The sequence below is a fragment of the Melanotaenia boesemani genome, chromosome 6 (assembly GCF_017639745.1).
Source record: "Melanotaenia boesemani isolate fMelBoe1 chromosome 6, fMelBoe1.pri, whole genome shotgun sequence".
Taxonomy (NCBI): domain Eukaryota; kingdom Metazoa; phylum Chordata; class Actinopteri; order Atheriniformes; family Melanotaeniidae; genus Melanotaenia; species Melanotaenia boesemani.
Window position 1 is genome coordinate 3,554,155 of NC_055687.1, and position 18,035 is coordinate 3,572,189.

The 18,035-nt window shown below is 41.6% G+C and overlaps 1 protein-coding gene across 1 annotated transcript in view; it reads left to right on the forward strand.

Moving 5' to 3' along the window:
• Positions 1-18,035, forward strand: part of LOC121641647 (gastrula zinc finger protein XlCGF8.2DB-like) — a 399,458-nt gene that overhangs the window by 7,931 nt on the left and 373,492 nt on the right. The window contains exon 2 of the mRNA XM_041987911.1: positions 5,752-8,383. Coding sequence (XP_041843845.1) covers positions 6,123-7,232 — 1,110 coding nt within the window. The 5' untranslated portion in view covers positions 5,752-6,122 and the 3' untranslated portion in view covers positions 7,233-8,383. Of the gene's footprint in view, positions 1-5,751 lie in introns of the transcript that reaches the window.

Below are 18,035 nucleotides of genomic sequence, written 5' to 3' on the forward strand. Positions count from 1 at the left end.
AGGCAATCATAGATCTCGGGGCGGCCTGCGGTGGAGGTTTTGGTCCGAGAGATCTGTGGCAGCGTTGTATATTGAGGTCAATGTCAGGGAGTGACAGTTCTGTTTTAATGAGCTTCTCCAAAAACTCACAAGCGTTAGGTCCCTCTTCTCCCTCGGGGATCCCGAAGATTCTGAGGTTATTTCTGCGTGAGCGCGTTTCCAGGTCCACCAGCTTGGACTGAATGCGTTCTTGATCCTGCAGAGTTTGTAGAAGCACCGCCTTGGCACCGCTGTTCCACTCCTCTATCTCTGCCACTCTCTTCTCCACATCATCCATCCTCACTTCAGTGTTTTTCAGGCCGTCCCCGATCACACTCAATTTCTGGCTAACTTCTTCCTTAAAGTTTCTGATTTCTTCCTTCACATCTCGTCTCATTGTCTCACACAGCTCGTTTAGGTCTTTCTTCAAGTCTTTTTGTCCTGCTTTTATTTCCGCGTGGATAGCAACGATGCTAGCTTGCAGAGCATCCGTATGTGCATTAGCTTCGGCTGCGGTAGAAGTGTCACCGTTTTCTCCCGTCGCCATTTGAATGAATGAATGAAAGAATGAATGAAAAATACTTTATTAATCCCTTTGCAGGGAAATTCATGTTTTCAGTACAACCCATCCAAGACTAGACAAAACAACATAAGATGACACAAACAGAACAGGCATACTGACGGAGCAGCCATTTCTACAGCGCTCCTTGTCTTAGATATAGGTGAAAGGTAACATTAGGGGAGTAAGATGTAGCTGAGAGGATAAAAAAAAGGCATCTCCACACTGGGCCTAAGGGCCCATTATTGAGATACAAAAAACACTCCTCAGTACATACAGAACATAACTCAGACAATCACAACATCAGAAACACGTGGCGGGGGGGGAGGGGGGGGTCTCCCATCGCAGCAAGTGCAGACGTAGCTGCATTCTCAGAGCGCGTCCAATCAACCCACTGCCCGGGAGTGGAAGGAGGTAGAAGGACAGCAAGGCAGTGAATAACGGGGAGGTGTATCTGTAGTGGTGTACTTGAGTGTGGTGAGTGTGTGTGCGTAGAAGAGAGCATATGAACTTTGCCCCAGTTCTCCCTCACAGTCTCTGCCACCTGATGATAGTGGGGCATCCTTGAGGGCTGATCCAGGTTGAAGTCCATCGCCCGTGAAGAGGGTGAGGGGAGGGTGGGGGACTGAGCGTCCATCAACAAAACATTCCAGGGAGTTTTCAGCCAGCCATCAAGGCCAGCACAGGGAGCCAAATTTGATAACAGCATTTGTTTTGGTTCAGGCCAGAGCTGTTTCGTCTGCCTTAAGTCTCTCAGTGGTCCCACTGGCGACTCCCAATGATCCGAATTTTGGGTCAATTTCCATCCAGCCGAGCTGACAACTTCTCCAAGTTGGTGACCACCTCACGTACAAGCCCAGAAAGCGCAACCAGTTTGCCATCCAGAACTGGAATAGCCTCCAGTTTACGATTCAGCTCCTGTACTGCCACAGCCTGATTGTTCGTAGCTCGGCACACACCAGCACAGAAATCCGGCAGCTTGCCAGTGACTGCCGACAGTGTCCGAATTTTGCGATATGCCAGGAAACCGCCCGCTCCAAACAGCAGAAACCTAGTTATCATGAAACCGAATGTATAGATGTCCTCAGCGTCCTCGACAGAAAGAATCGACAGACACATGACTTTCCACGCTCCCCAGGAATCCATCACATATCCAGCCGAAAACGTTCCGCCAGGGCAAGCAGGCTCCCCCACGCCTGTTTTCCGGTTCGAATAAATTTGGTCGATTGCATTTAGGGACCAGCTGATCAAATCCATATCCAAGATTTAGTTTTTGGAAGGAAATGCAGAGAGAGGCTCAGAGATGACAGGACAGTAGCAGGGCAGAGTTAGAGAGGGAGGAGAAGAAAAAAGCGTCTGCCTCGGTTGAGAGCCGGAAGAGAAGTTTCTTCGTTTTTGTTGCCAAGTTGATTTTCTGTCGCCTTAGTTTTCCTTAGTTTGTATTTCCCCATAACATTTTACACAAGAAGAGATAGATAAATTCTTTTCAAACCGGGGAAACATAGGACCTCACTGAGAGCGTGGAAATTATGCTGCCACTTGCTTCGCCGCCATCCCGGAAGTCCGACAAGGTTTTTTTTTTATTTTATTTATTTTTTTACTTTTATACCAGCATGGGTGGCGGGAGTGCAGCATTCTACCAGGTGGAACTTTCTTTAGGGCAGGGGTGTCCAACTCCGGTCCTCGAGGGCCGGTGTCCTGCAGGTTTTCATTTTTTCTCTGATCTAACACACCTGAATAAAATCAAATGGATCTAACAGCTTCTTGTCAACTTCTTCACAATAACCCATCAATTTCAGTCGGTGTGTTAGATCAGGGAAACGATGAAAACCTGCAGGATACCGGCCCTCGAGGACCGGAGTTTGACACCCCTGCTTTAGGGAGCCTGTATCAGACCTTTGAGACACAGCTAAGCTAAGCTTGAACGTTAGCCTGCCCCCAAGCAGGCTAGTTCTGCTGCATCAGTTACCATGGTTACTCAGCTGGCATTCAACTAAGCCACGTCGATGAAACGAAACTCTCTAATTAATGAGCTAGACTTGTCAAGATAAGCCACACAATGACTGTAGAATATTGTAGAAGTCCGGCTTTTCCTTAATCCAGCTTCGTCAAATAACCCCGGTGAGATATGTAATAAAATTAGATCCGATTTTAAGAATTTGATCTTCATTAAAATCGTTGAGAATATAATTCCCAACTGGCTTCGGGAAACATTCTTTAAAGAGAAGAATCCTCAGTATTTTACATTTAACCTGGCAAAATTTAATTCCCTCAGTCTGTAGAGATCTCATAACTGGAGAAGTGTTTGAATATAACTTTTATTCCTTGACAAGAGATCGAATCGAGATTGGGACATGTTTCACAATTTATTCAAAATGGTTTTTGGAACAGCCAATACTACACACAGCGCAAAAGCTTCTGGGATCTAAAAAATTCCCGACTGAGTCCATCAAATGATCCACCGACCAGATACCCTTGGAGTACCACTCTTTCTCAAATAATGATTTCCTCTTGTAAAAAATGCATCTGTTATTCCATACGGGCTTGTTGTGTGGAGTAAAATTGTGTTTGTATAAAAGCTTCCAGTACAATAACACTTATTAATGGAACGCTGCTAGTTTGACTGGTAGAGTGTTATAGCTAAAATCACGGCATAGTTTTCTCCTCTCTTACTCCTTTTCCCCCTTTTTATTCCTGACCCCGAAGAAGTCCGTTTTGCGACACTGTTTTGGATTAAAGAAATTTCTATTCTTCATCTCTTTCTTTCCAGCTACCTGCCTCAGTCACGTACCTGTTGGCGCTCAGATAGGTTTGCCCAAACCTGATTGTTCAGGTTGGATACGAACACTGTGTCTCCCTCTTCCACAGTCAGATGTACCTCTTTTGGAGAAATGGTAGTATCTGTCCGCGTACGGGGCTTTTTTCTGAAGACACATAGTGTTGAACTTTGATGAGGTTGATGAAGTCTTCTACTCTCCTAAAATCCCCCCCAGTCAGCCGAGCAAGCCTGTATGAAAAAGAATAAAGAACACATAGACCTCTGTTCGAAATATTCTTTTTTTCTTAACAAAACGCTTAACATATGCGTTCCCTACATTAGCACATAGTCTATAGTGAGCTCTTTGTAGTAAGGCAAGACAATCAGTTCACTGATGCAGTGTAATACTGTTCTTTGAATTCAAATTTTGTGTGTACTGGTATTTTTTGTGTCTAAGCTCGTCTTTCTATCTCTGCCTGTCCCTTTCCATATTGTTTCTCAGCTGCTGATCCAAGCTGGCTGCTTGAATTGCAGGGTACTGCTCTGAATTTCTCCAGCATTAGATACCGAGTTTCAGCGCATTCTTACATCAAGGATGAGTCTGTGTCGAGGTAAATCTGATTAAAATACAAACAAATCAGAACATTAAGTTTAAGTCATTTCGGAGATGCTTTTCATACCAGGAGACAAACAGTTGTATTTAAAATTGGATTCAAATACTATAGAACTACGTTGCAGAGCTCATCAGTAAAAATAGGTCATTACATTCTTCTGTAATCTGTACGAACATCTTGTATCTTGCGTGGAAGTTCTTGCTTCTCTTAGAGAACCACCTTTGCCATCAAGCCCCTCTTCATCCACACAACAGTGGTTCAGACCTTAGCCACCCACTGACTCACTGAATTTAAGGAGCTGGTGCTCCGGCCCAGGAAAAAATAAAAAAGACGGCTGCTGGGTTGTGCTGGAGAATACAGAAGGCCTGACAAGAGTAACAGTCACAAGTGGCAAGTTTTTCACTCCATTTGCTCTGGCAGAGGAGCTGCTGAAAAACATTATTACCATGGTTGGCTCTAGCAGAATAATTGTGCAAAGCAACTGCAAAAAACCTCTTTGCAAGAAACATTACTTCAGTTTGCAGCTCCTGCCTCCCCTGAACTGTTCGTGTTATGTTGGTATTGTTGTTGTTATTGTTCAATTCATTCCTAGATATTGTTTATGGTCTATTTTCTGTTAGCCTTCATGGTGTTATAATGAATGGCTTGACTTGTTACATGGACTGTAGGTGAGACTCTTTGTTACAGTGTGTGAGGTCTGATGAGGTTTTAAAAAAAAAACCAAAACAAAAATAGACAATAAAATAATTCATTTTGTATAACTTGATTTCATGCGCATATTTCTGGGCAGAAGGGTACAAAACAGGAGTATTTGACACTAAGCAAAAACTAATAATGTGTATAAATTAATTTCTAAGCTAATCTTTAACTTCCGCAAATTAAAAATTAATTAAAAATTCATTAATCATTGATATGGATGATTAGAATTGATCCTGGTTTGAAGAATAAAAAAGTAAAAAAGAAATATGAAATATTTTATATGACTTTTTACATGCACATTTATGTGTGTTAGGGTGCAAAAGGGGATTTTTTTTCAAAGGAGTGCATAAGGGTTAAGTGTGTGGGCAACACAGCACAGTTTACCTAATTGCAGGCGCTTAATAGCCATATTTATAATGGCAGCATTATCTGCAGTGATTGCTACTATTTTTTCAGAAACTCTGACAGAACACCACTGATTTCTCTGCCACAACACAACCCATCTGTGCTTTGTACACAGCTTTTGTTTTTAGCACTTTTTGCTGCATTTTGCCCTCCACTATTTAGTGTGCTGTGCTACTCCAGCCATCACATGAGAGTGCAACAGATCAGATGTCACTGAGCCCTGTAATTTGTTGTAGAAACATTGCCAAGAGTCTGGAATGAGTAAAAGTATATAAAGTTTATTACAAGTGAAGTATTGAATACAAAATTACTTGCAAGTTGAGAGCAGTCTTCTGAACCCTGAAGCAGGAAGACAATGCAGCCTAGTCGGAGTAGTCGAATGCAGATCCACTGAGCTTTCAAAACAAATCCCATTGAAGACAAATTGATGAAATAAAAGACCAGGAAGAGACAAAAGGTTTTATACCTTTCTGTTGACAACTGGAGGTCATCCTTACCAGATAAGGCTGAGACAAAGCAGAGCCTGTCTCCCCTCAGGCCTCAGAGCTTGGGCACATAAATCTGAAGACTGGAGTTAAGCTATATCCCAGATGTGCGTCAGACAGTACCTAAGGAAAGATGAGGGTCACCATGTTCTGTCAATGGATCTACACATGGTCAAATGAAGAAATTAACAGAATTTTTTGTTTGTTTTTCAGTGTTATCTGCAGATGCCTACAACTGTTGGTGGTAGAAGAAGGGGTTCCCTGCAAATGTGGTCTTGACAAGCAGGACTTGGAGCATCTCTCCATAAAACAGGAACCAGAGGATCTGTGGTCCAATCAGGATAAGTGATGGAAGATGGAATGACGACAGGGCACATAGAGCAGGTGTAAACAGTGACGTGGAGTGTAACACTGCCAGAAAATCCCTCATCTGCTCTGAATGTGGTCAAGAGTTTCACCACCAACGATCTCTCTAGAGACATTTAACAAAGAAACCTTTATTTAAACCATACAAGATGTTTTAAAGTGATGCAAAATGTAAACTTGCAGGAAAGTGTCGACACATGTAAAAACTGTTAAATTTAATGTTTATGTCAACATCAACAATCTGTGGTAAAATGACTGAATGTGGACAAAGATTTAGTCAAAAGACAAACTTAAAGCTACACATGAGAATCCACACAGGAGACAAACCATTCAGCTGTGATGAATGTGGACAAAGATTTAGTCGCAAGACAAACTTAGACCGACACATGAGAATCCACACAGGAGACAAACCATTCAGCTGTGATGAATGTGGACAAAGATTTAGTCAAAAGACAAACTTAGACCAACACATGAGAATCCACACAGGAGACAAACCATTCAACTGTGATGAATGTGGACAAAGATTTATTGCAAAGGGGGACTTATACAAACACATGAGAATCCACACAGGAGAAAAACCATTCAGCTGTGATGAATGTGGACAAAGATTTAGTCAAAAGTCCAGCTTAAACCAACACATGAGAATCCACACAGGAGACAAACCATTCAGTTGTGATGAGTGTGGACAAAGATTTAGTCAAAAGTCCAGCTTAAACCAACACATGAGAATCCACACAGGAGACAAACCATTCATCTGTGATGAATGTGGACAAAGATTTACTGGAAACGGGGACTTAAACAAACACATGAGAATCCACACAGGAGACAAACCATTCAGCTGTGATGAATGTGGACAAAGATTTAGTCACAAGTCAAGCTTAAACCAACACATGAGAATCCACACAGGAGACAAACCATTCAGCTGTGATGAATGTGGACAAAGATTTAGTCAAAAGACACACTTAAACCAACACATGAGAATCCACACAGGAGACAAACCATTCAGCTGTGATCAGTGTGGACAAAGATTTAGTCACAAGACAAACTTAAACCAACACATGAGAATCCACACAGGAGACAAACCATTCAGCTGTGATGAATGTGGACAAAGATTTAGTCACAAGTCAAGCTTAAACCAACACATGAGAATCCACACAGGAGACAAACCATTCAGCTGTGATGAATGTGGACAAAGATTTAGTCAAAAGACAAGCTTAAACCAACACATGAGAATCCACACAGGAGACAAACCATTCAACTGTGATGAATGTGGACAACGATTTAGTCAACAGACACACTTAAACAGACACATGAGAATCCACACATGAGAATCCACACAGGATGGTGGTGATACACTGTGGTGTCTCTTCAGTACCCACCATTGACCTTGACTTGAACATTACCTGGTCATGCCTAGGGCAAAATGTGCCTCATCAGATTTTGTTGTCTTTTTTTAGTAGTTGAAATCTGTTGTTCATTCATTCATTGCCCATTGGTACCTTCACAAATTTGTCCATATTTTGCTAGCAGCTAAGATCCTAATCTCGATGAGCTCGCAAGACAGGTGAAGAGTTGTTATGATGCAAAAACACAAATTAATAACTTAGATCCTTACAAGCTGAATGATGAATGATGTTCAGGTTTAGGTGTTTCCACCTGTTCAGTCTCAGACATCTGTGTTTATCTGGTGTTTGGACGTTCTGTCAAGAATTTAAAAACTACTGATGATTAAATGCTCCTGCAGCCATTTTACAAAGGGAAGGAAGAGGACCGAGTCTAGAAATATTCGGCTGCAACAACGTCGCCTCTCGCCTGACTAACTTGGTTAGGCTCTAGCCCCACAAACAGGTAAAGAGCATGGATGGCAGTATGGGCGATATAATGTGTTGTTGTTCACCTGAGGGTTGTATTTACCTTAAGCCTGGTACACACATAACAATATTTGGGCTGTTTTTGTCCCGATTTTGCCTCTTCCCAACCTTGGACGGCAAATGCCCGATCATCGTGTGATTTCCCTGTCCAGTCATAATATGGTCTGTGGTGTGTTATGAGCCGATTTGTCCCGATAATCTGCTCCGATATGGGTCATAGCCACAGTTGGGAACATTGAACATGTTTCATATTTCAGTGCCGATTTCTGAAGAACACCGCCGACTCGTGCATTGTGACTGTGTGGGGGGTGACGTGGCACGGAATGTGGCCAATCAGAGCGAGCTGGCTGGGGAGCAAGGAAGTAAACAAAGTCCGTGTTCACGCCGTCTTCAGTCTGATATTTTTTTTACTTCTGCCTTTTTCTGTTAACAATGGTCCTAAGACCTCCATCATTCCCCCGTCCTATATATTCCCTTCTTTCCCCTTCTTTCCGATTGTTACCATGTTTCTTCTTCTTTGCCTTGTGCCATTTGTTGCCATGCTTCTTTTTCTACGTTTTTTGCCGGTTGTTGCTATGGTTCTTCTTCTACGTTTTTTGCCAGTTGTTGGTATGGTTCTTCTTCTACATTTTTTGCCGATTGTTGATATGGTTCTTCTTCTACATTTTTTGCCGGTTGTTGATGTGGTTCTTCTACGGTTTTTGCTGGTTGTTGATATGGTTCTTCTTCTTCGTTTTTTGCCGGTTGTTGATATGGCTCATCTTCTATGTTTCAATGTTTGACCAGCTCGGAGGACTAGATTGTAGATGAGTTGCTGGACTGCATCGTCGTGTGTGTTCTGTGATTACATTTTCGGAGCACACAACGCAGTACGATCAAAACTGACTTTTTTATTTCCATTTGTGAGGTCTTGACCAGATAAAAAAGATTTCCTATGATTTAAAAAATTATTGTGTGTACCAGGCTTTAGAGACCTATTTGAAGACTAGATATTTCTTCACTATATTCTGATACATAAAAATGTATTATTTAAGGGGGACATGTTTTTTTTTCTTTCATGAATATAGATTATTTCTTGTAAAGACACGGTTTTTTCACAAGGATCTTTCAGATAATTTGCTAACAAAATGCCTTATCTAAATACTTTCCACATTGTATGATTTTATCAGTGTAATTGTTTATTATGAGATTATTGTAACCTACTGCAAGAAGCAGACTTCTCCATTTAGCTTCCTCATAAGATTTATAACTTTAGGTGGTTCTTTTTTTTTATTTTTTTGGGGGGTTTTAAATATATCCAGAAACTCAATACTTTTTTTCTTTAACTTCTAAATCATTTAATTTTTTATAAGTTAATGAAAAACATAATACTTGGATGTCAGAATTTGACTGTAGTGTTTAGATTATTCTCCCTGTAATAGTAGCCACGAGCAGAGTCTATTCATGTGTGTTAACTGTATTCATGTGTATCCTACGTCATATTTCTCAATAAAAGATTCCAGAATTTTCTGAGATCTGACTGACTGTTAATGGTCCCTGACTCGTCCTTATATGAGAGTAATCAAGAAATTTAGGTCCTCCTGACACACAGAGACAAACAACGAACCTTTTGGATATGGGGCTCCTCTTGAATCTTAAATGTTGTTTTATTATTATTTTAAAATGTGTTTTTGTTTATAACTAGATTGGAGAAACATATGAAAATAGGTGGATAGAGGAGAATTAGAAAGAGAAACGATAGAGAAAGGAAGAACAAAACTAAAGGTAGAAAACAAACTGCAATCAAAGCTAAACAGATAAATTAAACCGCCTGGAATGAAACAGTAAACATCCTGAAGTCTTCTAAAGCCCTGTTTCCATCATCTGGTCCGGACACATTTCCACACACGGAAACTGGGGCGGACGCCCTAATATCCGACCCATTCTACTTTTTTTTTACCCTTCCGTTGGGGTACCAATCCAACCCACCTGACACCAAAGGGTGGAGTTTTACACACTGCAATCTGTTGATCAGTTGAGGAAAACCTGGCAAAAACAACAAAGTGGGAATGGATTCTTGTTTAGAGCAACATATTTTCTTTGTTGATTAAATCTCCATTTAAAATTAAATTACAAAGCACTGCTAAGAAGAAAAAACACAAACTGTTGGATGATCACCAATCTCCTCCTTTGTTTCTGTGTGGTGTTTTGATTCTACTCTAATTAAGGTGCTGCGATGGCTCTACGTAGCTTAAGGCATCTACAACTATCCAACTGATATTTCGCCTCTCAGTAAAGGTTATGGTTGGCTTTGGAAACGCAGCGAGGTCAGTTTCCAAACATATCCGCACCCTAACCAGTCCAACCCGACCTGCACCCATTGGTGGAAATCAGCCTTACGAGAACTCAACAGACCATCTATAGGGGCACCTGTGAGAAGAAAAACTGCAGAAACCCAGAACTGCAACAAACACAAGTATATGTGTGGGTGTCAACATGTGTCGTTTATAGGTGTGTGTACTAAGCATTAGGGGAAAGTTGTGTTGAGTGTTTATGTAAATGCAGCCGCACTACCTCCAAGGATCAGAGGCAGACCGAGAGGGTCCAAGCCTCGGTCAACCAGCAGCCACCACAGAGCAGAACTGAGACACACCACTGCAGCAATGGTGGACAGTTCCCCAACACCAGGGCCCAGGCTTCACCACCCAGCCCATGCTGGGGCAGCCCCAGGTCACCGAGTAGGCACAGTGTGGAGAGTGCAGTAATATTACACTTTAACCATGTTGCAAGGTCTTCACATACCTGAAGCAAAAAACATCTGAACAGGTGCCACACGCTTCCAACATCTGCTGATCGATGGTACCATAGGCTCGTTTGCTCAGCTAAAAGAGAAGTTCAACCTTTCTGATTCAGACTTCTTTCGGTGTCTTCAGATTCGACATTTTCTCAATTCTCAATTGCCAATAATTTCAGTTACTACAGAGACCACCACAGTGGACAAAATCCTGTCCTTAAACCCATCCAGTAAAGGCCTTATTTCTAAACTATACAACATTATGTTAGATCTTACCAGTCCTTCAGGGGACAGATTCAGGAGGGCCTGGGAGGACGACCTGGGCCTCAACATAACTGATGATGTCTGGGACTCTGCTCTTAGATTGGTTGACTCCTCTTCTCTTTGCGCTCGCCACCGGTTAATCCAGTTCAAGGTTGTCCACCGGGCTCATATCTCCAAGGCCAAGCTGTCCTTCATGTACCCTGAAATTAGTCCACTATGCTCCAGATGTAATGTTGTAGAAGCTACTCTCAGCCACATGTTCTGGTCTTGTCCACAGTTAAGTAACTATTGGGGAGATGTCTTCAGTACACTATCTAAGGTCTTTGCCACTAGACTGAAACCAAACCCTGTTGTTGCCCTTTTTGGGGTTCTGGAGGGTCAAACCCATCTGAGTACTGTCAAAAAACGTTCTATAGCCTTTGTCCTACTTCTGGCACGTCGTGCCATCTTACTTAGATGGAAAGACGCCTCCCCTTCATCTCACTCACAATGACTGCAAGATGTTATGTCCTGTCTAAAACTTGAAAAGATAAGATTTTCACTTAAACAATCCCTTGGCACTTTCGAAAAAGTATGGCGTCCTTTTCTGCGTACATATCCGGCTCTAAAATGAGGCACAATTGTAGCAACTTGGCTGCATGATACATAATACAACCCGGGTCCTAGATGTGGTGGAGCAAACACAGCACTCTGGCAGTGGCAAGGGGTGGGTGGGTTTTTTATTTTTCAGGGCTTTATAATTTTGTTTTTGCTGGGTATTTCATTTTCACATATTTCGTTGCATTTTAAGTTTTGCCTTATCATTGCTGTCAATTCATTGGCTCTCTGGAAACTCTGTTCTGTAGTACAGTGATATATTTGTACTATGTTGATAACTTGAACTGTGGGCTTTTGGTGGCCCTAGTCCATATCTCCATATCCCTGTCACTGTACTGTTTACATACTTGTACTACACCCAAATCATAGACTCTGTGGGAGCCTACAATTCGCTGTCGAGATGTTTCTATTATGTAAAAATCAATAAAAAACATTTTGATTGGAAAAACTTCTGAAAAGGTGTGCAAAAACATAAAGCATGTAAATAATCATTGAGTGCAGGGGTAGCCAACGTCGGTCCTCAAGAGCCACAATCCAGCAGGTTTTCCATGCATCCCTGCACCAGCACACCTGACTCAAATTAAATGGATCCAACAGTCTATGAGAATTTACACAATGACTCATTAGTTTGAGTCAGGTGTGGCAGTGCAGGGTGCATGGAAAACCTGCAGGACTGTGGCTCTCGAGGACCGACATTGGCCACCCCTGATTGAGTGTGTTACCAATGTAAGCAGATGTTTGATGATGTTAGACCCATCTTGAACACTCTTTGTCCTGGGGGATGCGCAGTCGGCTGTGTCTGGGTGGGAGGTGATGGGGGTGGCTGGGAGTGGAGACCGGATTTGGGGCTCACTGCCCTCTGGTCTGCCAGGGATGTCTCCCACAGAGCATGGTAGGAGGGAGGGGGAGGTGCTGGGGAGTGCGATTGGGAAGTTCGTATGTTGTGTGTGTGTGTTTATACTTTTTTTTTTTGTTGTTGTTTTTTTAACCTCTCCTGTCCAGCATCATAGCAAGCATAATGATAATCTGGTTGCTGTATCGGGCTTAACAAATTTGCTCTGCCAAGGGGAGGCCTATGGGTAAGGCGCCACTTGATATTCTGATTTATTAGAAGAGGAGCCAAAAACACCACAGACAGGCAACAAACTGTTACACCTGTACATGAACACACCAGAAAATTTCCTGCGGCTTTTACTGAAAAACGGAGCTGCTAGTCATGAAGACTTCTTAAATAACAAAATCAAAAAGACATATCACAAAAGTAGCACACTAACCAGATACAAACTCACAGGGAAAAAAAAAAGAAATTGTCTCTTAGTTTTTAAACTCACTGGACAACTCATTGACTGTGTCAGCATGCCGAGTATGAGGTTTAAGGAGTGATCAGTGATGAAGAGTGCTGAGTGAGATGGTGCAAATGCGACCACACCTCTACGGAGGCTAGAGGCAGACCAGGGCAACCCAGAGACCCGGGCCCTCAGCAGCAGCCCTGTAGCACTAACCCAAGCACCCACCCCGGGAACCAGGGCACCATAGATTCCCCCAGCCTACTCCAATCTCCACCTCATGGTGGGATGGTGATAGTGCCAAGCATCACAAAGGCCAAAATCCTTCATATACTGTTTAACACTTTCTGTGGATTGCTAGACTTGATGACTTCCTGTGGTACTATGTTGGTCTGGTATAACTGAGTGAGGTGAAAAGGGAGTGAAAAAAGGACGGGTCATCAACATTTGGACCATATATATTTGCAGTACATAACTTAACATTTTGAATAGATATTGTAACTATTATGAATCTGCCTTCTGGATCTATGATTGTATTCTTAATGTCAACGTTTAACCTTCTGTTAATTAGAGTTGCTACTCCTCTCATCCTAGAATTATAACAAGCTGAGTACACATGTGGAAACTGGGCTGTCGAAAGATCCACCGCTGAGATTGACAAATGAGTCCAAGGATCAGAGGCAGACCAAGAGGGACCACAGAGCAGAACTGAGACAGCTCACTGCAGTAATGCCAATGATTCCAGACAGGAGGCGGCAAAGAGAGGCTGCAGCCAGAGCATCCCCCACCCCCCAACCTGTTCCACATCTTCAAACCCATATCCTCAACTCCCACTCTCACCCCATATCCCCTGCTCCAGTGCAGGCCGCCCCACCCACTGAAAGGAGGACAGTTCCCCAGCACCAGGGCCCAGGCTTCACCGCCCAGCCCACGCCGGGGCAGCCCAGCCACCTAGTGAGGACCATGTATGCGGAGTTCATTTCTATGTTGGTATCACCCAGGTCACCAAGAAGGCCCAGTGTGGGGTGTGCAGTAATATTACACTTTAACCACGTTGAAAGGTCTTCACGTACCTGAAGCAAAAGCTTCTAAAAAAAAAAAAGGCATGCAAGACCATAAAGCATGCAAATAATCATTGGGTGTGTTATTAGTGCAATGTGAGCAGATGTTTGATGGTGCTAAACCCATCTTGAACACTCTGTCCTGTATAGTGGCTTCTGCAGAGAATTTGTATTGTACAAGGCCTAAATTTGAGTTGTCAGTCATTTTGAAGGTATTTAAACACATTTGTGACTAAAAGTTTGGAGTGGAAGTTTGAACTTTTTATAAACTCTGTATCTGGGAAGTTTCCGAACTAATCTTCTGCACATCCACAAATCTTTCATGAAAATACGTAAAACAAAGTAATTTTCCCCTGCTTCACAGATGGATGTTCAACTGATGACCTAGGACCTTCTACTCTCAAAACTTGTTTGTTTTTCCAAGCTGACAAGCTAACACCCACAGGTCTAATATCTCAACCAGGGCAAAGACGAGATCATCTGGTGGGATCCTTCACCAGGACTTGTTTAACTTAACATTCTTGCGGGTAATAAACATTTAAAGGTTTGGCACTTCAGCAGAAGAACACTGCAGAGGACAGACTTTCTTTATCTAAGATACAGTAGAGAACAAAGATTCTGTCAATATTTTAAATATTTTCATATGCTGTTGATAAGCTATTGGTATTTAGATATGCAGATCATCGTTATGGTACAAGGTTGACAAGTTTGATTCCTTCATGATCTGAAACTTTCCTCACCATTCTTTATAGTTCATTTTAATGACATTTGCTTTGTTTGAATGATGATAATGTTTCTTTAGAATGTATATCAGTATTTTAACAATGACATTTAAGACTAACATTTGATAACGTACAGATGTATTAACAAATGTTTGATACTTTTACAAAGGAAATCAGAAAGGAAACACTGAACCAGCCCCCTAGGTCATCTGATCCCAGCACTGCAGAGGCTGCCCATTGGTTGAACACCCTCTTATGGGCGTGGACCATCCTCACACTTCCAACAACTTACGACAAACGATTCAGAGATGAGAACTAAAAAGAGTTCTACGGAGATGCTTCCAAAACCCTCCTGTGTGACCATTCTTGAGCAAGAATTCTCTTCAGAAATGGAAAGAAAGATGCGGCGGAAGAATTACGGTTTTTGCCGTTATGTAAGCTGCATCACTATGGACCACATTAGACCTGCATTCTTTAACATGCATGAGGAGAGAAGATCCGCCCTACATATGCCTTTTGGTACTAGACTACATTTTGTTCTTTGTTTCTTTACTGTATATCTACTAAAACTCCAGTTTAGTTTTTGCTTTCTCACTTTTTGTACTGATTTTTGATAACTGGTCAATTCAGGCTTTTTCGCTTCAGTACCAGTTTACAAAGTTTCTTTTTTCTTTTTCATAATATTTCATTTATTTATTTTTGGCTCATCAAAGTTGCACTAGTGATATTTTTTGCCACATCGCAGCAGACCCTTTTCACTATTTCACCATCATTTGACACCACCAATCCAGCAGCGTCTTGGGACAAGACTGAATGAGCAGCCAGAACCTTCAGACCCAAACCTGTGGACTACCACGTGTGACGAACCTTTTGGCTCCTTTGGAAGTTTGAGTCAGAACGAGCACCAACCCAGGCTTTCACCCCTTCACTGGAGGGTCACCACAACGGTCACAAGTGGGTTGATTTGATCCAAACAGAACCGGACGAGTCCCACCAGCATCATTCTCTGCTTGTCTGCTAAGAAATGGTTGGTTGTCTTAGAAATTCGGTTATAGTAAAGTCATTAGCTTTTCAGTTTAGCTTCTGGCTTGAACACATAAAATTCTTTCTTTTTGTCTTCTTAGGATTCAGAAATCCTTTCCAGCCTTCCTCTTAAACATTAGTTTAAATAACACCACAGGTTAATTAACTATGTTTTCATTTTTCTCCACATATCACATTGCCTTACAATAAGATTCTGGTTTGAACCTCATACTTGCATTTTACAATGTTTGATTCATGTTCTTCCCATTCAACCTTTTGTAAATATCCCTCTGACATTATGCATATTTAGACTGGTTTAATAAATATTCATATTTATTTTAACTGGTCGTGGTATTGTGATTTTTCTCTTAGAATCATGTTATCGGTCCCTTTGAATTTAGAACCCACGTCATTAGTTTCTTAGTACTGATTTAATTTACTTGAATTTATTCGATTAATCTAGTACTATGGTGCTTGCTCTATATCGAGCTATGGTTCATCTAGACTCTAGGTGATTTAGCCATTTTCTAGTCTGTTATGAAATAGTGATGAAAATTAAAAAAAAAAAAAAAATTTATTTATTTTTTTTTTGTAGCTTTTAAACTAATATGTGGTGGTTTGTCTTTCCAGAGAAATTTAGTGATGTATGAGCCCAATGACTCAAACCAGGTGGAGGAAGGTTTAATGGGAATGAATGAAAATAGATCATTGACTTTAGGTACAATCATCATTTGTATGGTGGCAACCCTTCCCATGAGTGACATGAGTAAGGATCTCCAATGTGTGGGATCATCCTCAACTGTTCTAAGCAGATGGACGTAATTTAGCTTCGTCTGTTCTGACAACCTGGGGGTGAATGTTTATTCCCCCAGGTAGATATTTCCTTGCTGCAAATACAACCAGGAAAGATCTAATACAGCGAGTATTTCCGATGCTAGTATTGGTATCTGCCCATCCCTAATACATATGCACATGCATACATACATAAAGACATGGAGATACATTGATATGTATACATACTTACATGAAAATACTTATGTATATGTATACACACACACACACACGAAGCACATACATCAATACGTGCATGTATTTACATACATGCATACATGTATATACATGCAGCTGTTCTTATTGTTTCTTAAGGTTATTTAATCTTCATTTTAATTCCAGTGTTTTCCTCATGGGGATCCTCCACCCCGGGGATTTTGCCTGCTCGGTCTGGGGGTTGTTGCCACGGTGATCACCCTTGTCTGTGTGGCTGGGGCCCTGCACTGCACCCTTATGACGGTAGTGTGGGTCCCGGTCTGCCCTGATGGGGGTGGTTGCCCCGGTAGGACATGGGTGGACTGGCTCCTGGTGTGGATGGATCCCCATGATATTGTTTCCTCACAGCAGCATCAGGCCAGATGTTTATTACTTTTAGTATTTTATACCTACATTCAGTTTGGAGACAGAACTTAGTCATGTTTGTACAGAATGGGGCGGTCTGCTCGATGTATGTGTGTGTATGCATGTGTGTGCATATGACTGTGAAAGATTTTAATGAGTGTTTATTTATTGTTATGTAATTCTACTTTGATGTATGTAAAGGCTTGTTTTGTTTTTATTATGCTTCAGCAGAAATATGCATGAATGTTTATCATGGAAAGCACTTTGTGTTGCCTTCGGCACGAAAAGCGCTTTATAAAGTTTGATTTGATTCAAACTTTTAACCCAACAAGAAATCCTTTTCTAACTCATGTTGTGTATATATGCTTTTATGTTTAATTTCTGTTTTCTACTCCATTCTGTTCTGTTCTACAGTCAGACGCTTTTCTCCAAAGCGACTTCGAGACGAGAGTAAGAACACCAGCAGAAACCAACTAGAAGGGACGTCATCATTAAGTGGTACTCAGACTGCTGGGAGTCCAGGTGGACGCAGGTGCTGTCATGTAGCGCTAGAGGCAGGACTTTCTTTTTTTTCCTTATGATTTCATCACACAACATCATCTTAAGCATAAGTGCACGCATCTTCTTCAGTACTGAGCTGAACCAAAGAGCTGGACAAATCTTTTTAACTCATTCCGATGAGTAAAAGAGTTAAGCTAAGTGTGGAAATGCTCCTTAAACAACTGAGTCTTTAGCTTGCTTTTAAAAGTGGATAAGGACGGCTGAATTCTATACCTTCAGAATTTGTTCAGATCAGTCTATTAGAAACTTGCAAACTCATCTGTTCACCTTGTATTTTTGTGCATGTTTTTTATTGTAACTGCAGGGATTAAAACTATAAAGACATTAATTTGCTCTTGTTGCATCTTATTCAATAAAATCTAAAAACTGGAGCTTTGCTGCTGTTTCATGGCCTTCAGTCAGTTCTGCTTTTATTTGATGAGTTGTGTGAAGCAATGCAGAGACTCACATGTCAAACTGAAAAATGTGACATGATGTGTTTTTCCTAGAAAATGACACCTTCTGGTACATTTGTTAAATTGGGCCAAAACTTTGTCCAAAATGGTAAAATCTGATGGAAACGGGAATAAATAAACACGGGA